The sequence below is a fragment of the Mya arenaria genome, chromosome 1, assembly GCF_026914265.1.
Source record: "Mya arenaria isolate MELC-2E11 chromosome 1, ASM2691426v1".
NCBI lineage: Eukaryota > Metazoa > Mollusca > Bivalvia > Myida > Myidae > Mya > Mya arenaria.
In genome coordinates this window covers 1,538,156-1,559,531 of record NC_069122.1, presented here as the reverse complement: position 1 = coordinate 1,559,531, position 21,376 = coordinate 1,538,156, and the positions used below count along the sequence as shown (strand labels likewise).

General features: G+C 34.2%; 2 protein-coding genes across 2 annotated transcripts; both read right to left on the bottom strand.

Annotated features, from left to right (window-relative positions):
• Window positions 1-2,714: 2,714 nt before the first annotated feature.
• On the bottom strand, window positions 2,715-8,004 carry LOC128237987 (fucolectin-1-like). Its single transcript, XM_052953565.1, has 3 exons — window positions 7,660-8,004; window positions 7,133-7,384; window positions 2,715-5,143 (listed from the first exon to the last, which is right to left on the bottom strand). The coding sequence occupies exons 1-3, from the start codon at window positions 7,991-7,993 to the stop codon at window positions 4,941-4,943; spliced, it is 789 nt and encodes a 262-aa protein (XP_052809525.1). The 5' UTR covers window positions 7,994-8,004; the 3' UTR covers window positions 2,715-4,940.
• An 8,165-nt stretch (window positions 8,005-16,169) lies between these two features.
• LOC128235019 (fucolectin-1-like) lies at window positions 16,170-19,839 on the bottom strand. Its single transcript, XM_052949704.1, has 3 exons — window positions 19,719-19,839; window positions 19,167-19,418; window positions 16,170-16,372 (listed from the first exon to the last, which is right to left on the bottom strand). Exons 1-3 carry the CDS (start codon window positions 19,834-19,836, stop codon window positions 16,170-16,172), a joined length of 573 nt encoding a protein of 190 aa, XP_052805664.1. The 5' UTR covers window positions 19,837-19,839.
• Between the last annotated feature and the right edge of the window lie 1,537 nt (window positions 19,840-21,376).

Sequence of the window (21,376 nt, the reverse complement as noted above, 5' to 3'; positions counted from 1 at the left end):
AAGGCCACTGGAGGAAATGGTAATGGTGAAATATATTATTTCTTTACGGACACAGGAGAGCCACTGGAGGAAATGGTAATGGTGAAATATATTTTATCTTTACGGACACAGGAAGGCCACCGGAGGAAATGTTAATGGTGAAGTATATACATATTTACGGAAATACGAAGGGGACTAGGGGAAATGTTATTGGTGAAATAATATATTGTAACGGACGCACGACGGCCACTAGTGGAAATGTTAATAGTGAAGTATATTATTTCTTTACGGACACACCAAGGCCACTAGGGGAAATGGTAATGGTGAAGAATAGTATTTTTCGGACACAGGAGAGCCACTGGAGGAAATGTTAATGGCGAAGTATATTATATTCTTACGGACACAGGAAGGCCACTGGAGGAAATGGTAATGGTGAAGTATATTATATTCTTACGGACACAGGAAGGCCACTGGAGGAAATTTTAATGGTGAAGTAAATTATATCTTTACGTTAGTGGCGTTAGTGATGAACTACATTGTATCTTTATTTATACTGAAAGGTCACTATGGGGAATGTTGATGTTATTTATTATATATTTATGTACACTGGAATGTCACGGTGGGGAATGTTTATGGTGAACTTTTTTATATATTTTCGGACACTCGAATGTCACTTGGGGGAATATTAATGGTGAACTTTATCATATATTCACTTACACTGGAAGGCCACTAGGGGGATTATAATGGTGAAGTAATTATGTCTTTACTTACACTGGAAGGCCTCTAGGGGGAATGATAATGGTGAAGTATATTATATCTTCACTTACACTGGAAGGCCACTAGGGGAAATGATAATGGTGAAGTATATTATGTCTTCACTTACACTTGAAGGCCTTTATGGTAAAATTTTGTTTAGAAAATACATTTACCTAACTTAAGTGATAGTTAATTTTCAATTGTTCAAGTGTCATTTTAATGGCATCGGGTACGTTTTATCCATGTCCTTCATTGAATTTCACTGATTCATTTTTAATACGAATTTTTTCCATTCATTGTGCTCAATTGTGCTATTCTGATGAAGTACATCTGTTTGTGTTTGCATTAGCGTCAGCAATGATTTCAAACGTATAACAAGTGGTTTTACTGGCGTAGCGTATGTAATTGCAATGTAAAATTAAATGTTGACTTTAGTGCTTACGCTTTTAATGTAAAAAGAGGTTTATTCAAAACTGACGAACAAAACCCTTTATAATTCTCATTGACAAATGCATAATACAGAGGACTAGAAATTTATGGCTATGTAAATAATTGATAAAAGGTTTTTGCCTTGGATCGGGAAAGCTTAGAAATGTATTAGTGATCTTATCCGTTTAGATATCATTGCACGTCCACTGATTTAAATGTTCACTCCTATTCAAAATCAATACATACACATGTAAAACAAATATAAATGTTGACTGCTAAACCTATAACTACTGACTAAATAATGCATTTATGGAAAATATTGATTACTGATAACAAGATTGTAACCGTGTATTTAATAGCTGAAAACACAAAAATATCAATTGATTGGTGAATGCTAAAAGATTTACTGTGATTTACCATCGTCTCATAAGTAGAAATTATGTGTTTTATGCACATTTCTTTCAAATAAAACTTGGTTTCCTTCATTAGAACCATTGTTTTCGATATCTATTCATCCATTTTGGTATATTAAAACAATTGTATTAATTGTGGTGAATCTAATTTGGGAGTAAGAGTGCATCTTTAAATGTTCAGCTGTTTCGTCATGTTTTCAGCACATGTCGGCTTTTTCTGTCACTACAATTGCCATTCACAAGCCCAGTAGTGCCTTAATATACATATGGAAATTGTTTCCCGAGCTTACCTACCTACCAAACCGGCCCTACCTTTTTATAGCCAGTTGTTAAAACAATATTTATTTTGTTTAAGTGTGTGTTTTAATATGTAGTTTAAAACCTTTAAAGCTGTTTACAGATTATTTCTTTAACACAAATCTCCAATGATTACAATAACATTCTTATATAAAGCCTTATAAAAAAGTCGACCGATACTTTTTTGTTTTTGAAAAGTATGTAAACCTAACCAAACCATTGTTTGGCCTAACCTTACATATATCCAAGATCCCGTTTATAGATAGAACATGGCTAAGGTCGAATAAAAACGAGCTATGCAATCAATACTTTATCTTTGAGTTTGTTTACGACACAACGACGAGACACACGACATTGGCAATAGACAGAGATAACGTGCATTTCAAAACATCATCAACTATAAATGCCATACAAAATATATGAGCCTGAAATAGCAGTATATGATTTTGTATGTACCTTTATAATTATGCTTTTCCTCATCCAAGGCGCCGGGCACATCCTGGGCCATCTGCAAATGGGGCTCTCTTAATTTCAACCTTCATTGATGGGGCTCTCTTAATTTCAACCTCGGAGCATGGATGTATCAAAATCATCTTGGTCGTATATTATCCTTGCATCCAAATAGCCTATGAAAACGTTCTGGCCGAGTCTATGTCTCGGGTGGTGGGCTCACTGGGCATATCAAAGTTCCGCCTGTCAGGAACCCCTTGTTGTCTAAGGTCCCCTATATTCCTGCCACCCCCTCTGCCCGAAAGGGCAAAACATAAAAAACAATAATTACTGTTGTTATGAAGCTAGTGAGGAAAGTTATATAAGCCAAAAACTTATTCTGATCTTGTTTATTGGAGAAAGCAAAACGGAGACGCACGGCAACCAACACACTATACATACATGTAAATGGATAAATTAAACATACATGAGTCTTAGCATTCTGAGCACCACGGCCATTTTTATCGAAAACAACATAGGATGTTTGCCGGTTCATCAGTAGACGTTGTTCGTAAAATTTTAAATTAAATCATTAATGAAATGTAGTGTTTTAGCTTGTCTTTGTTGATCCAAGTTTAAATTGATTGCCAGTGATGTGTATTATTGCAAACATTATTAAGATTCCCAAGAGTTAAGTCATTAAGTTTAACTGCTAAATTAAATTACTACGCGATCTTCTTGCAGCGGACTTAAACATATCGATTTCTGAGTATGTAAACCACCCATATACATCCGAGGTTGTTTTCGATAAAAATGGCCGCGGAGTTCCGTATTGATTCTCCTTTAGTAGTGACGTAGTATATCGAAACGAGAAAACACGCTTGGCCTGTATTGTTACATTTAAATGTCAGTGTCAGCTAAGATAACACATAACAGATAAGATAATCTTTATTTCAAGTCGGTTATGATAAACATAATAACAATAATTACTAATTGCTGTTTTCAGAATTAACAAAGCTTTGCCAGTAACAAGCTAACAAATGGTCAAAAAAGTGAGATTAAGGAACATCTCATATTTATGATGATATTTTTACTATACAATTGAGTATTTACTCGTAATAAAATGTCAGCATTACATATCGCCGATTCCATCCATGGAAACACGGCTGTATTTCAAAAACGAAAAGGTGCGTTATGAAATGTTAGCCTCAGAATGAAAATCAAATATGCTAACTGATACAAAAATATATAGCTAAACGACAAACAATTAAAATCATTGTCAATAAAATATGATGTAAATGGAAATCGGAGAAACTGCGTTCGAGCGTCGATGAATGGCATTATTATGTTTAAATGTTATAATACATTATTTATAGGTGGTGTTGCTATGGATCGTGCACAGAGGAACGTTGATATGAATCAAATAATGGTAGAGAATCTCATACTGACAGTGTGTCCGGAAAATTATGTATTGCCCCCTAGAGGTATTCCAAAGATGATTAAAAATTAATAACTTGTCAAGTTTCTTCAAACACTGTCAGATTTCCATTATCCTCGGTTTCACGAATTGAATATAGGTATTTCTTTTCCAGATAAAAAGCTTTTTTCTTTTCTTTTTTGTGACGATTTGGATTTATTCAACATTTTGTATGCATTTTACTTAAATAGTATGACATCACATAATTCAAATTTACAAGCACGATATAGGAATGTAGTTAAGTTATGTGCCAATATTTACACCTCAACTTCCATTCCGTCAATAAACTGCCTTTCGGCAATTGCGTTTATCAATCGATGAACGCAACATCTTCGGATATGTTCGGATCGCAATTCATCGCATAACAATATACATGAAAACTATTGATCTTGTTATTGTTTGTATTGTGTCAGCAGGTCCCGTAAAATATAAATCAACATTTTAGAAAGAGTTAATTTATTATATTTTAAATGTATTGTTGCCAAAAGTGTTTCAATTTTACGTTTAAAAGTGATTTAAAGTGGTTGATCTTTTCCCGCGTTATTGTGACGTCATTGGAAAAAGTGTTTCCGGTTGCAGTCGGGTTAACTTTGACCAGACCAAAGAATGAACTAGTTTAGTTTTATACAATTGGCTACAGAACTCTATAAAATCAAAACATAACATATGAAACACACGTTCCACCTTCTCCGATAGAGCAATGAACGAAGTTGCTGTTATTTGATGATTGATCGGGGCATTAACTTGGGTTTATAATCTGCAAGATACATTTTGATACAATAGGGAAAGTTGTTCTTATGAAAGTTTGACCAGAAGTTGGATGTTGCCATTACTGTTTGTTTTTGGTCCCACACAATGCACTAGCCAAACACATATAAATACACAAAAAATCAAGATCGCTAATTACACCTTATTTACATATTATGTTTTTTTTTTCTTATATCTGTGTCAGCGGGTCTTTAAACAGTTAGAGTTTCAACAAGTCAGACGGAAACATTGAAGGAACAGAGCTTAATGTATGTGGGATTGCTGCTCGTTCACCACGATGCAGTAAGGAGCTCAGTGTTCTTTACGTTTTCGTAATAGTAATTATTGATTTGTTTCTGGATTCGTCCGTGTTGCTTCAATAACACTTTTCAGTGTGTTTGTATTACTCAAACTTAGCTGTATATTTCCACTTCACAAAGGGAAATAGGCATCGAATCATCCCGGTAGATTTTCACAAACCTTCCAATCAGACTAGGCGTGCATGTGAAGTTGAAGGGGTTTTCTGAGCTCGGGCCTTGGAATTGTTCCCCACATGGTTGCATGCCCGTCACCCCTACACCAACGGCAGCCATGAGGCCTTTAATCTTGTCATCCCCTGCAAATATAACCCAATGTGCAAATTGTTTAGAACATTATTGAAGTTCACAACATTATCAACGTCATTGATGTTTTTTGTAGACATTTGTAATTTTTATTATTGCAAACAAGATTTGAGACTTTCACTCTCGTTCATGTGTTTCTAATGCGGATGGGAAACTCAGACCTTAGGGATCGTGCGAATGCCTGTATCAACGCTTTATACATAGAATGCAAAAAAGGTTTAGGTAAGGGTCTGTAAAAAACCTTCAAATCGCCCGTAAGTGTTGTTGACACACGTCATAATGCGCTGTAATTTAGAATCACGGTTGGCGTTAAATTGATCGTTCGAACATGGACAATTTACCGCGTTTGACGTTTTGTAACGTTATTGTTTTTCTTTTTATTTGATTTTACACTTTTGATCAAGTCATAATTAAAATTGCATAAAGTTATAAGTCAAAATGCCAAATCATAAAGCATTCACTTTCAAAAGTTATGAACGAGGCAATCAGGTCGTTGCCCTCTTATATAGTGCAATGAGCCCTTTGGTCTGATGCCCTTGCAAATACATGCATGTTTGGCATTAATTTAGTAAAGTAAATATTGTATTTTTTGGGGTGCTTCCTTATTCATTTTATGGAACAAAAGTTTAGAGTACAAAAAAGTCTAAAAGTGTTATATATCCCAAAATTCTGATTCCATCAAGTACCGCAGGCACATATAGTACAGTTTGTTTGAGAAACAAGGGTTCATTCATTCACCCTAAAGTTATTTGAAGCGAATATTGGCCCTGAATATTGTGTTTTTTTTAATATTGATTTTAAATACTAATTTACCCCCCGAATAGATAAAGGTTACACGGTACTATGGCAATTTCCTATTTGTTTCTCAATCTCGCAGTAATCTCGCTTGACGAGCAGGGACAAAAGGAGTTTTGAGAAACTAACTTTGAGCTTTTTTTTTTTTTTTTGCAAATATCATACAAAAGACTTCCAGATTATTCTTTCATTATGTATAGTATTTCTATCCCCGTTCAATTTGCTCATAGCATTAAAGTGTGTTCACAAAAACAAATATAATTATTACATTATAATTATCAACAATAATGACTTTCATTTGATATTGTGCGTGCTATTTTAGGGAGAAGAGCTTTGCGATTTTGATAAAATTATGCTAAAAACTTAAGCATTCACAGTTTACATTCTGATGTTGGAGTTTCTGGTTATCTCATAATACTTTATTTACTAATACATTTAATTAGTATGGGTTTTAAAACATTAGGATGAATTATTTTTAAATATTGACAGACCAGACATTCAAAAGGTTATTTTATAAAAAAATGAGGTCTACTTTCTTCTTCAATGCAGGTAAAACTGTTTAACGCGTCCTAAGTAATGAAATTTTCCAAAACTTTCCTATAGGCAAAACATTGACGTACTGACGATATTGTATGGGCCGCAAATCGTTTGCACTCTGATTAACTAGGTCATGCTCCACCCTGGAAGGGGACTTTTTAATATCGGCCATTCTTTTTATCAAAATAAATGATAAGCGAACAGCTTCCTTTAATATAACATGAACGACTTTAATTCCTAAACACGTGGAAAGCAGAATCAAAGGGGAAAAAAGAACATTAGGTTAGGATCGCGTTTTTCGAATAAACAGAACATTTGAATAAATGCACCATTAGTAATTTACAATCCTTAAGTTTGGCTTCCTTGATAGTGTCGGTTTACTACTTTAATCGACATTTGCATTTCCTGTCTCTTATAAAGAATTTTAAGAACAACCATAGGCTTTGACTTGTTTTGTTCTTTGATTCTTTGTTGTATATACGATATTTTATAAAGCTCTTTCAAGAAGACATCTTCGTTATTCTAAAGACGTACCAAAGTAAAGTAAATCTACACACTTTCATCGTGATAGCCAATAGTTAGTTAACCCAGCTGCATAGTCCTAGTTGTGTAAAATCTACCATAAGTATAAATTCTAGTATATATCTTACAACAGCAATCAACTCTTCCCCAGACAACGATATCAGACACTTGGAACATATCCTCAAGATCCACCATCCACCATTGTCCAGTGGTATTTTTTGCGGTATGCGAGCAGTGAAAGATCCATACAGAGTCGTTAATTTTTTTATGATAGTCCGTAGTTTTATCTCCGTCGACCGCCAGCCCTGCAACTGAGGCTGAGTCTTGGGCTGATTGCGAACTTTGCTTGGCATGTTTGTCCAAAGCTAAATTTCCGCTTTCTGTAAAGAAAACTGGCATAAAAATATTGTCTCGTTTATCAAATTGGCTGTAAAATGGGTTGTCACTACACGATGAATGTTGCCGACTTGTATCAAGACCGTACCGCAATGATATTAAATATATATACTTGTGTTTGCATTCGTATTCCATTGCTCTTTTGTCTTTAATGGTTCTTTCTTATTCAAAACCTGAACAAATGATAATTGTTCCAAACCGTGCAGTTTGAAACCGTGGAATATATGTGCGCGAAAGGCAGGATCTGGGCACATCTTACCTGTTCTGTATTTAAAGATGGTGACCGATCCCAAAGCATCCGAGTCCAGCGTAGTTTCACCGTTTGCGCCAGTATTTCCATGTATTTCACATAACGTGTACAGACGTTTATAATTCATCACATTATAAGAATTATTTGTTTCTTCAAACATGGTTTTGCAATAAGTAAAACTTACTCCGACATAATACATAGTGGAAATGTTGCCATTTAATGGTGCAACCAACTCACTATGGAAGTTTAAAACTGAGAAGAAAGATTGACAATTTATTGATAATAGTGTATTTAATCCGAATATCGTTACGATGACTCTTGCCGACATGATTTCAAATGACATATTGAAACTGGTGCGAGGAATACTCTGCACATAAATTGCAAGAACAGTTTGAATAAAACAATAACTGATCATCATAAATAATAAAGTATTAGAGAGCCGTGCAATCAATTGCATTTCCGTGGTTCAGTATTGAAATGAAACGCTTCATTTCAGAAGGTAAATAATGTCTACTCTTGAATCAGTGAACTTACAAACATGTCACAAATAAAGAATATGGCTGATATTAAATATCAAAAATAACTTTATGATCATACATCATTTATTTAATTCACTTTAGTTTAAACGTTATATATTTTACAACGATTGTGAAGAAAGCTATGCTAGCTTAAACTAAGTCACTATCGTTGGCACGATGTTGCGCGAGAGTGTGGTCTTGTGATATGGGGGAAACCGGAGTACCCGGAGAAAACCCACTTGTCCGGCTTGGTGTCCATAAACCAAATTCACATGCGATCAGGCCGGGAATCAAACCCTGGTCGCCTTGGTGAGAAGCGATTGCGCTAACCACTGCTTTAACCGGACAGCGTTAGCCTTTTATTCACTTTATTGGTCAGGTATTAATAACAGGCTTTCCGATTATCTTCATCGCTCTAAGACCCAATTAGAACAAATATTGGATATCATACCGAGTTGATCGTGTTGGTAATACATGTATAAGCTTAGTATTTGTGTTAACCTTTCATTAGTTTGCCAGGTTACGTTTCGAAAAAAAATAACGAAGCGATATTTAAGGTAAGCAATTCAAAAGAGACATGCATTTTAGATATTATTTTTTACATATTATACATTTCATCTATGTTTAATTTATATCAAATACCATAATATGATTTTCTTATGGATTACAGTTTGGACTAACGCCATAATGACGTTACTATTATGAGTTGATATATTAAAGCCGCGGTGAAAACTTTTTTTTTTTTAAAAAGCAAGTACTTTAAAACTTTTAAATGAAAACAGTAGTTTTTTGTACTAATGGATGATGTATAACCTCAGTTTAATACATCCTGAAAAAGAGATCCTTCAAAAGAATAACAACAAAAAACACATTTCGAAAAAAACATTTTTGAATTGAATGCAACTGTACATTGATAGCCATTAAGTGTGAAATACTGTCAACACCTCCTAGCACTGGCTAACATAGTTTGTATCTTTATTTACATCTCACCGTTGCACATACCATGACACACATACCATGTAAAATAACATTTAAAAACAGTGCAATCCATTCCATTCGGAAATATAAGAGATAGTACATGACATTTTACAACAAATTCTTACATATCTACACAATATGGATGTATATAAGCGGCATTTAATTTCCACGAGTCATTAACAATACAATGAAAACTACTGGGACAAGCTCATAGGCCAAATATACAAAATAAACCATGTTTAGAGGAATATTCCAGGAATCCGGGGTTGAGCATATGAACGCGTGTTACCTCTTAAACTACATTTAGCTTATTAATATGACAAAGACGCAAAGCCAAATGACATTCAAACATGGTACATGACTTTGAAACGGTAAATATTCAAGAGGAAATATCGTGGTTTTATTACCGGTCTTAGTTTCTTTTAACTGACGTTTTCATTTAAGAAACTATCTGTGGAATTATCAGTATGATTTCAACACACGACATACTTTTTTATCAAGGGGTTCCAACTCAGTCGTGACCATGTTACATGATGCATGAACATAATGTCTCTATGTTTTGAGACGTGTTTACAAGATTTTGATAGTTAAAAATAAGCTTATTTGTCTGAGAGTCGAGAAGTAACATTCGGCATTATTTAGAGATTGGTACATGAAGGGGGTCCAAAGTAATTTACTTTTTGCGGAAGCTTAAGTGAGGGCTTTGTTAGATGCGGAACAAAATGGCTGTTTGTTTGAGAATTTTGGTGTATTTGAAGGATAATTTGACCTGGTAAGTAGTTTATATCACTTTTATCGCATTATAAATACGACTAACCGGAGGCCGAACGTGTGTCTCTCGTTTCTTTAACCTATGTTCCTAGAGCCCTTCACACAAAAGCTATTGAACGTATATCATGTACATGTTCATTAAATTATTACTCTTGCATGAAAGATAACCCTGAGTGCTTCACGACCCCCAATACCATTTATTGGGAGAAGCTCCACTTGTGTACTTAACATTTAACAAATGTTACAGAAAATGTTACGATTCTCCAAGAAAAATAAAATTGGGTGATCGTAACCACCGGTATTTGGTAAAATAACCATATCCGGTGTACAAGGAAAACAAATGCATTGTAAATGTAATCAATAAAAAGATTAGCCTGTTTTTGAAATCGCAAACTATTTACCTTCAAAACCTATAAATATGGAAGGTAGCCAATGGTCTGAGATGATATAGCCATGTTTTTATTTACTGTTATGTGTTAATTTAATAAAAGTAAGACGTGTTACAATGAGAAGGCACTTCGGTATGATACGTGATTTTTAGATTTTTGTCTTTTTAACCTAAGTATCTGTGGAAATATGTGTCTCCCAAATTTTATACAGAACAGAAAATTTATTTTTGACTTAAGCATATACAGCTCATTGTCACATTACACAAAATATAAACATAAATATAGAATACATACACACATAAACAATCAAAATATATAAAGTTTCATGTATAGCACATTTTAAATGAGTTTTGCATCATTGACAGATTTTTCAGAAATTACTCAAAAATGGAAAGAACAAAAGAAAAAAAGGAAAACATCAACCAAGTTACACACAAATCAGCGTGCATGATGGTTGATATGGAAGTGAGAATGTTAAATATATTCTTTAACACATAAACCTTGAACATTGTGGAAAGAAATCGAATAAGACATGAAAATAGAAGCAGTATTGCCGTTTATAGAGGAACCTAATACCAATAGATTGGAGATACATCATGTGTGATAAAACAACAACAGGAAACAAAACAAACAAACATGTATAAAGGAAATACAAAGACATATACAGCTCGTCTAGTTTTTGGTGACAATTTATGAATAAAACCATTAGGCATTGTTCTTTCTTATTTCAAAGGCTTTTAGACAAAAATTGCTAATTTAACAAGAAGTGATTTATTATCCGTTTGCATTAGAGAGATAAACTTAGCCATACTAGGGTGTTCTGAATAGTATCTGGGTATAACGTTTCTACGAACATCAGCATACATTGGACATTTAAGACAAAATGGTACTCGTCTTCCAGATCGTTTAAATTACAAAATGTACACTTTCTTTCATTTCTTACAATGTTATTATGTCTCCCAACTTCAATATTTAATTTATGTGACGATAGTCTTAATTTTGCAAGTACTTGTCTGTACTTCATGTTGTCTAATTTATGAATATAGCTTGAGACTTCGAATGTGTCTTTTAGTTCTTTATACAATGTATATAGATAGTGAGGTACAACTTTCCATACCCACTCTCCAGTCTGAAATATAAATATATCGTAGCCTATTTCTAATCAAAGGTACAAAGACAGTCATATTTACTGATTCTGGATAAAGCAAATTCCCAAATTTTATATTATTGATGAAAATAAGTTCCTATTAAATGTCAAAACTTGAGAAAGTGCTGTATAATATAATAAATAGCACAGATTACATCGGAGATTCTAATCATTAGAGCGTTCTTTAAGTCAGACGAAAACATTGGAGGATCACATCTCAATGTCTGTTGGATTGCTGCTCGTTCACCATGATGCAAGGAGCTCAATTTGTACGTTTTCTTAATACTACTTGATTGCTTACTGAATGTGTCCGTGTTGCTTCAATAACACTTTTCAGCGTGTTTGTATTACTCAAACTTTGCTATAGATTTCCACTTTACAAAGGGAAATAGGCCTCGAATCATCCCGGTAGATTTTCACAAACCTTCCAATCAAACTAGGCGTGCATGTGAAGTTGAAGGGGTTTTCTGAAGTCGGGCCTTGGATTTGTTCCCCACATGGTTGCATGCCCGTCACCCCTACACCAACGGCAGCCATGAGGCCTTTAATCCTCTCATCCCCTGCAAGTATGACCCAATGTTCAAATTGTTCAGAACATTATTTAAATTCACAACAACATTATCAACGCAATTGATGTTAACTTTAAAAGATTTACTTTCCACGAATCGTAATTGAAACATTTGTTTTTATTATTGCTAACACGATTTGAGACTTTAAGTCTCGTTCATTGGTTTCTTATCAGGATGGAAAACTCAGACCTTGGGGTTCGTGCGAATGCCTGTATCAATGCTTTATACATAGAATGAAAAAATGTTTAGGTAAGGGTCTGTACAAATCTTCAAATCGCCCGTAAGTGTTGTTGACACACGCCATGGTGCGCAGTAATTTAAAATCACGGTTGACGTTAAATTGTTCGTTAGAACATCGAGAAATTATCGGGTTTGACTTTTTTGTAACGTTATTGTTTTTCCTTGTAAAAGTTTTTATTTGATTATACACTTTTGATCAAGTCTTAATTAAAATTGCATAAAGTTATTAATCAAAATACCAAATCATAAAGCGTTCACTTTTATAAGTTCTGAACGAGGCAATCAGGTCGTTGCCCTCTTGTATATTGCAATGAGCCCTTCGGTCCGATGCCCTTGCAAATATATACATGTTTGGCATTGGTTTAGCAATGTAAATATTTTATTTTTTGCGTGCTTCCTTACTCATTTTATGGAACAAAAGTTTTAAGTACAAACAGTCTAAAAGTGTTATATCCAAATGTTCTGATTCCATCAAGTCTATCTATCTATCTATCTATCTATCTATCTATCTATCTATCTATCTATCTATCAGCGACAAAGCGAGTTTAGAGAAACTAACATTGAGCTCAATTGTTTGTTTTGCAATTGTCATACAAAAGAATAACTTCCAGATTATTCCCACATTTAGTATAAAATTCTTATCCCCGTTCATGCTCGTGCTATTTCAGAATGAAGAGATATGCGATTTTGATAAAAGTGTTTTAAAAAGTGAGTTAACATTCTGATGTTGGAGTTTCTGGTTATCTCCTTTGATTTTATTTACTAATACATTTAATTAGTTGGGTTTTAAAACATTTAGATGAATCCCTTTGTCATATTTCTAAATATTGACGGACCAGACATTCAAAATGTTATTTTATTAAAAATAAGGTCTACGTTTTTCTTCAATGCATGTAAAACTGTTAAACGCGTCCTAAGTAATGAAATTTTCCAAAATCTTTCTATATGGCAAAACATTGACGTACTGATGATATTGTTTGAGCCGCAACTCGTTTGACGCCATTGCTGCACTCAAATTAACAAGGTCGACGTCATTTTCCACTCTGGTAGGCGACGTATTGAACATCGGCCATTCCTTTTCTCAAAATAAATGATAAGCAAACGTCTCCCATTAATATAACATAAATGACTTTAATTTCTGAGTGCATAAATGCCCCATAAATAATTACAATCCTTAAGTTTGGCATTCCTTGATGGTGTCGGTTTACTACTTTAATCGACATTTGCATTTCCTGTCTCTTATAAAGAATTTTAAGAATAACAATAAGGTATGACTTATTTTGTTCTTTGATTCTTTGTTGTATATACGGTATGTTATAAAGCTCTTTCAAGAAGACATCATCCTTATTCTTAAGACGTACAAAAGGACAGTAACTTTACACATACAACAACTGACCTCGTGATAGCCAAAAGTTAGTTAACCCAGTTGCATAGTCCTATTTGTGTAAAATCTACCATAAGTATAAACTCCATCTTACAACAGCAATCAACTGACAACGATATCAGACACTTGGAACATATCCCCAAGATCCACCATCCACCATTGTCCTGTGTTATCTCCTGCGGTATGCGAGCAGTGAAAGGTCCCTACAGGGGCGGGATTTGCTTCATGATAGTCCATAGTTTTATCTCCGTCGACCGCCAGCCCAGCAACTGAGGCTGGGTTTTGAGCTGATTGCGAACTTTGCTGGGTACATTTGTGAAGAGCTAAATTATCGCTTCCTGCAAAGAAAACTGACATAAAATTCTGTTGCGGATTTTCAAATTGGCTGTAAAATGGGTTGTCACTACACGTTGCCGACACAGATCAAGGTCCTACTACAATAATATATAATATATACTTGTGTTTACATTCGTTTTCCATTGCTCTTTTGTATTTAATGGTTCGCGCTTATTCAAATCCTACACAAATGATAATTGTTCCAAACCGTGCTGTTTGAAAGCGTGGCGTATATGTCCGCGAAAGGCAGGATCTGGGTACATCTTACCTGTTTTGTATTTAAAGATGGTGACCGATCCCAAAGCTTCCGGGTCCAACGTAGTTTCACCGTTTGCGCCAGTATTTTCATGAATTTCACATAACGTATACAGCCGTTTATAATATGACAATAAGGTTGGAAGGTAGTTGGTAGTTGGGGATTCGAATATTCAACTACTTACCAGTTGCCAGTTGGGGATTCAAATATACAACTACCTGCTAGTTGCCAGTTGGGGATTCGAAAAAACAGAGTTAGATGTTGATGTTGATATTAAGCGTCTCGACTATTTCAATTCGCCAGTCGGATATTCGTCCATTTCCAGTCGATTATTCGCGAATGTTCAACTGCAAACCAGTCAGTAGTTGGGGATTCAGATTATGTCTATATATATGGTTTCAAAGGTCATATATGGGAAAATTAATCGTCAAATGTTCCTTTATGCATGAACACAATGTATCTTTGCGACAAACACTGTTTTAATTTACTTTTATTCGTATATTCGCCAGTCGGATATTCGTCCATTTTCAGTCGATTATTCGCGAATATTCAACTGCAAACCAGTCAGTAGTTGGGGATTCAGATTATGTCTATATATATGGTTTTAAAGGTCACATGTGGGAAATTTAATCGCCAAATGTTTCTTTATGCATGTACACATATGTAAATAAAGCCTACTATTAAATCAGTGAACTAAAAAGCATGTCACAAATAAATAACATGGCTGATACCATGGAATACTAAAATTAAATTTATGGTCATACATCATTTATTCCATTCACTTTATTGGTAAGTTGTTAATAAGAGGCTAATAAACGGCGCCGGTGTGCCGTCTGTCTATAATGGCACACCTGTTCCGTAATGGTCCGGGGGCTTTAAAAAGTGGCTCATATACGTGTTAATTAAATTATTACTCTTTATTTCAATGTTGGAACGCTACATATTATAAGAAGGGTTTTAAGCTGCACTCTCACAGATATACCATTTTTACAACTTTTTTATTTTTTGTCTTAGAAAGAGCAAATGTTTGCGTTAATATCTGCAAACCAATGATAAAAGATTGCTGGCAAAAGATCAGATCGGTGATTTTCATATTTCCGTTCGAAAATTAATGTTTTAGGGCTTAAACCGTTACTAATGGTTTAAAAAAAATGCATAAAACATCAATTTTTGAACTTAAATATAAAAATCTGCTATATAATTTTTGGTCATCGGTCTTATATTACCGTTTTCCATGGATTTTCGCAAAAATTGGCTCGATCCAAGACAAAAAATAAAAAAAGTTGTCAAAACGTTCAATCTGTGAGAGTGCAGCTTTAAAAGAAGAGTTCGAGTGGCCTGAGGTAAAGGGTGATTTATATACATATTTCTACATACATTTCTATAGTTCTAAACAAATACAATGACAAAGACAGAGTAGGCATCAAGTTTGTTGTCAATTAAAAACCGTTGTCTTTGTTGTGTTTAACGAAGACAATAAACATGTTAAAATGTTACAGATCATTATTTCTAAATGAGGTGGCTTATGGATTTTACATGGCTTTTACAACAATGATAACTATCTATTCTTAGATCAAATGTCTAGGTATTGTAATGGCAGAAAACCTGATGGTAGAAAAACTGATATTGACAATTCTTCTGGAAAATGACTGCATTGTTTCCTAAATGTATTCCAGAGATGATTATGATTATTAACATTAACAACTTGACAAATTTACCTAAACACTACAAAGTTATCATAACGCTCTGTTTCACGTACAGAATATATGTGTTCTCAGTCTGCAAACCTCAGCCTAATGTCTATGAGTTAACCTGCCGGTCACTTTAATGCATTAGGCCCACAGTAGCCTGTATTCGTTTTAAGATAAGAAGCTATCGTCTGCAATGATTGGCCCTTGATTGCCATTTTCAGTTCCTTTGTGTAATCAAACTTAGCTGTAGATTTCCACTTCACAAAGGGAAATAGGCATCGAATCCTCCCTGTAGATTTTCACAAACCTTCCAATTAAACTAGGCTTGCATGTGAAGTTGAAGGGGTTTTCTGAGGTTGGGCCTTGGAATTGTTTCCCACATGGTTGCATGCCCGTCACCCCTACACTAACGGCAGCCTTGAGGCCTTTGATCCTCTCATCCCCTGCAAATGTAACACGATTGGCAGATTGTTCAGAACTTGGTTAAAGTTGATTATTAACTTCAAAGTTTACTTTAAAGAGAGAAGAATTGCCCAGCACTGGTCACATGTATGGAATCGCCTGTCCAGTATGCAAAATAAACAACGAGGACCTTAATTAGGTTGTTTTCATTAACAAATTTCTGAACATTTGACACACTATTTGTGCTTTGGTAGAGATAGGATCTGTCACGAGTCGTCATATAATTCACAGTTTTATTCAACGAGTTCAGAAAATATGTAAGTAAACAAGCCTTTGACGGGCTTATAAATATATTTCCTTGACGAGTTGAATTAAAGTGTGTATTCCATGATGACCAGCGTCAGATTTGTTTTATCCCATGCTTTTTCCAGTAAAGAAAACGCAAAAACAACCTAGCTGTTTCACCTGCTTTAGTGATGAGCCAAACAATATAAAGCAATACAATTTCCCGCGCTACATGCATTGTAGAAACTTAGTGACCGGCATAATAACATACCACAAATACATCCGATCGTTTTAATTATTTTAAGTAGAATTCATATTAGATCTGATAAGGACGTAACAAAAAAAAACTATAAACTTTTAACAAAATTAGCTTTCTTTAATTGTGGCGTCATATTCGGCACGCAATATACCGGGCGCCGTTTTACATGATAGTTTCATGAATACCGATTCACTTTACATAATGGTTTAAGATTGTTATTATGTTCTTACTAAAATAACAATAACTTAAATACATAATTGAAAAAATAGTGGTCAACATAATAGTTTGTAAACTTCCAACTTACTGAGTTAGCTACTGCATATGTCTATACTGTATATACCGCTTCAACTGATTAAACTCAATTACGGCTTACAGCTGATTGACTGAAACAAATGTTTTTTAGAACTTCGAGAAATACTGTATCGGTCAAAATATTACGTTGACCACTAAATCATCTTTGAATGCGAGTTTCAAACCGTTGATAGCAAAATATATTTCAACCAATCATATAGGCCCATATCTTACAAGTTAATGCAAAAAAGTCCTATGTTCGACACATTAGGTTGTGTCAACCACATATTTTAGGTGAAGGAGCTTTTCGCTTTCGATGTTTAAAACATGACATTGTTTTGAAAGAATTGTGATTGAAAAGTTTGTTAACGTTCTGATGTTGAAGTTCCTTGTTACCTTCTTCGACTGTTTACACACTTTAAAATATAATCTTAATGATAATCACAATAACTTATCTTTTATTGAGCGAAATCAATATTGCCTTAAAGGGACTAGACACCAAATCCAAGAAAACATGAAAATTGTCAAAAACTTACATAAAATTCATATAGTTGTTTACGGCCCATTTAAACTTTCTTACTGATGTATCATATCGCCTACAACATATTTATTTCTTGGCGGTTTTTCCAAATTTCCCAATTCAAAAACTATTATGGTTTATCTACTCACTAACTAAAAAAAAATAATGTCGGTACATTTATCGGCATTCGTCATATGACGTTTATATACTATATATAAACACAACATGGCTCCAAAAGGGCAGTGCAAGGAAGCGGCAACTACATAGAGAACGACAGATAACCATCGGTGAATGCACTTTGTTTTATTTAAAATGGTGTAGTAAAAGAAAAATTATCTTAAATTTAAGTCTTCATTTTAAGCAAAATGTTACCTTCCGACGTAGCATATATGACGCAATTTATCACGTGGTATACACACACTGAGTAATTAGACTGTTACTGCGCACCACGGCTCGGTCTTGCCTCATAATATTATGACTATTGTAGACATTAACAAAGGTCAGGGGTCAAGGTCGAACCATAATAACTGTAATCAATAAAGCCATTTTAGACTGTTTGTTAACTTTCAGTTTCACTCTTTCATATTTTGAAAAATGGCATGTTTTTAATTATTTGAAAACATAATTAAAGCATGACAAAGGAAAAAGGCTTGTCTATTTGATATTTTAATACCGAATAATTAAGTGAATTTGTGTCGCAACCACTGTTACAAAGATGAGTGTAAACTACGGTCACCGGTTCCGGAAAACTAGAAATCGATCCACTAAGGCTTAGCGATCATTTAATAAAAATGGTTTGACTTTTTCATTCAAGTGTATTTAATGTTTACTTATTTTGATTTCAAAGTTTAATAGCAACAAAACATGTTTTTGAAGCCCATTCAAACGACAAAACAGTTAGCATAAAAATAATGCAAAGCGATAGCAGAAAAACGTATAAAAGATCATGACAATCCGTGCCACCTACGCAGTTATTTCTCATATCGAAACAGAGACGTTAAAATCTGCTGCCGATTTAATTTCTGTTTGACATGAAATCGTCAGATCGGCGGAATTGTTTTTAAAAGTATCTCATTACTGTTTTATTTTTATTTTAAATGTTCGGGAAAATTGACCCGGCGCTCCTGTAAAACAGAGTAAAAAATGGCATTAGACACACTATTTACGTCTTCATATTCTTCAAATAAATAAATTCTTACCTTTACATGTTTCCTAAATTCATTAAAAAATCTGTGTTTTATTAATTTCCTTCATTTTGTGTTCACTTGCTTCTTATCATTTTTTCTGTTATTTTAAGGAGAATGTTTAATAACTTTGTTCTTGGACCATACACAATTGCCATGCCAACTGTTACATTTGCATTTTCACCTCATGTAGAGGAATTAACATAACTTTGCTAAACTTGTTTTTTATCCCTTATTCATTACTATACTGGTTGGTTATATAATTTACCCAAATAAATATGTTCAAACTAACTTACAACAGCAATCATCTCTTCCCCACACCAAAATGGACGACACTAGGAACATATCCCCAAGATCCACCATCCACCATTGTCCAGGGGTATCGATAGCGGTATGCGAGCAGTGAAAGGTCCCTACAGGGGCGGGATTTGCTTCATGATAGTCTGTTGTATTTTCTCCGTCGACTGCCAGCCCAGCAACTGCGTCTGGGTCTTGAGCTGATTGCGAACTTTGCTGGGTATATTTGTGAAGAGCTAAATTATCGCTTCCTGTAAACAGAAACGAGAAAAAAATCTTACATTTTAAAAAGCATTTCCGATTTTTAAATCGCTCTTTAAAATGTGTCACTACATGATGAATGTTGACAACTTATTTAAACTTATACCAAAGTGGTACCACAATTATATGAATATACATTCGTTTTATTCGTATCCCATTGCTAGTTTGTCTTAAGCGGTTCTTACTTGTTTAAAGACATAATAAATAATGATAGTTCCAGCGGATGTATAGTTGCCGTTTAAAAAAGTATTGTATGTGTCCAGCAAAGGCAGTCTTTGAACACATCTTACCTTTTTTGTATTTAAATATGGTTACCGACCCCAAAGCCTCTGAGTTCAACGTTGTTTGGCTGTTTGCGTCAGTATTTCCATGTATTTCACATAACGTGTACATCCGTTTATACATCATTACATTATAAGAATTGTTTGTTTCTATAAATATGCTCCTGCAATCCGTAAAACTCACTCCGACATAATTCATTGCGGAAATGTCGCCTTGTGGCAGTGGAGCAAACTCACTATGAAAGTTTAAAATTGAGAAGAAAGATTGACAATTGATTGATAATAGTGTATTAACTCCGAATATCGTTACGATGACCCTGACAGACATGATTTCAAATGACATACTTAAACTTTTGAAACGCTAACGAGGAATACTTCTCATGGACAATAATCACAAACCGTTCAGAAATCAGTCACTGAACATAATAAACACTAAAGTATTAGCGAGGCGTGCAATCAATTATTTTTCCGTGGTTCAATATTGAGTTTAAAGATTCATTTTTCAATGTAAATAGTTAACGGACACCAGAGTGGATGTTAACATGTCACCAGGAAAGGACATGATTTATCGTGCTGTTAATATTAATAGCTTTGTGTTTCGTTGGACTTTCATCAGTGTATCGTCCCAACAAGATGACTGAAACATCCTGTACAAAAGCCCAGAGGTGCAAAATGCAAATAAAAGACCTGTTTAGACGCAAAGTCAATGAAGCTGAATGCGTTTTCTTCAATATGTTCGTCTATGGCAGACAATAATGCAATAAAAATGCAACACTGTAAACGCCTCCTAGAAGCGGCTAAATGAAGCGGCGTTTCATTTCTACGATTCATTAATTATTCCATAAACACTTCAGGACAAGTCCAGGAGTTCAAAATTCAAATATAAACCTTGTTGAGAGGAAATATTAAATGATTTATTAATTTTATTGATTTATTAAAGTGACACTATTATTCAAAATCAATACATACACATGTATAACAAACATTAATTTTGGTTGATGAACTTTAAACGTGTAACTAATTATTGCATTTATGGAAAATATTAATTACTGATAACAAGGTTGTAACCGTGAATTTAATAGCAGAAAGCGCAAAAATATTAATTGATTGGTGTATGCTAAAAGATTTACTGTGGTCTACTATAGTCTCATTAGGTAGAAATACCGTGTTTTATGCTCATTTCATTCTAATTCAACTCGATATCCTTCATAAGTATCATTGTTTTCGACATTTATTCATCCTTTTTGGAATATCAAAACAATATTATGAATTGTGGTAAATCTTATTTGGGAGTAAGATTGCATCTTTAATGAAATCCATATGCTCAAAGATGTATTTAACTTCACTGTGAACGAACCGTATAAAAGTGTCAAAGGATACGCATTTTTAGGGATATTGTGTAACATTCGGAACTCCTCGGCCATTTTCTACTAAAACAACCTCGGATGTATATGGACGGTTTACAATGGCAGAATTCGATACACTTTAACTACGCTGCAATTAGATCGCGTAGAAATTTCAATTGAGCTGTTAAAAGACTTGGAAATCATTATTATGTTTGCAATAATGCACTTCAATGGAAATCAATTTAAACTTAAATCTACAAATGCAAGCTAAAACACTATATGTAATTAATAATATATATTTCAAAATTTTACGAGCTACTA

What these genes read in the sequence shown, in the direction of transcription:
- LOC128237987 (XM_052953565.1), bottom strand. Translation starts at nt 7,993, where the DNA reads ATGTCATTTGAAATCATGTCGGCAAGAGTCATCGTAACGATATTCGGA. An exon ending in CATCTTTAAATACAGAACAG is followed by an intron (nt 7,385 to 7,659) that starts GTAAGATGTGCC and finishes TTTTCTTTACAG; the next exon opens with AAAGCGGAAATTTAGCTTTG. An exon ending in GGGAAGAGTTGATTGCTGTT is followed by an intron (nt 5,144 to 7,132) that starts GTAAGATATATA and finishes TTATATTTGCAG; the next exon opens with GGGATGACAAGATTAAAGGC.
- LOC128235019 (XM_052949704.1), bottom strand. Translation starts at nt 19,836, where the DNA reads ATGATGTATAAACGGATGTACACGTTATGTGAAATACATGGAAATACT. An exon ending in CATATTTAAATACAAAAAAG is followed by an intron (nt 19,419 to 19,718) that starts GTAAGATGTGTT and finishes TTCTGTTTACAG; the next exon opens with GAAGCGATAATTTAGCTCTT. An exon ending in GGGAAGAGATGATTGCTGTT is followed by an intron (nt 16,373 to 19,166) that starts GTAAGTTAGTTT and finishes TTACATTTGCAG; the next exon opens with GGGATGAGAGGATCAAAGGC.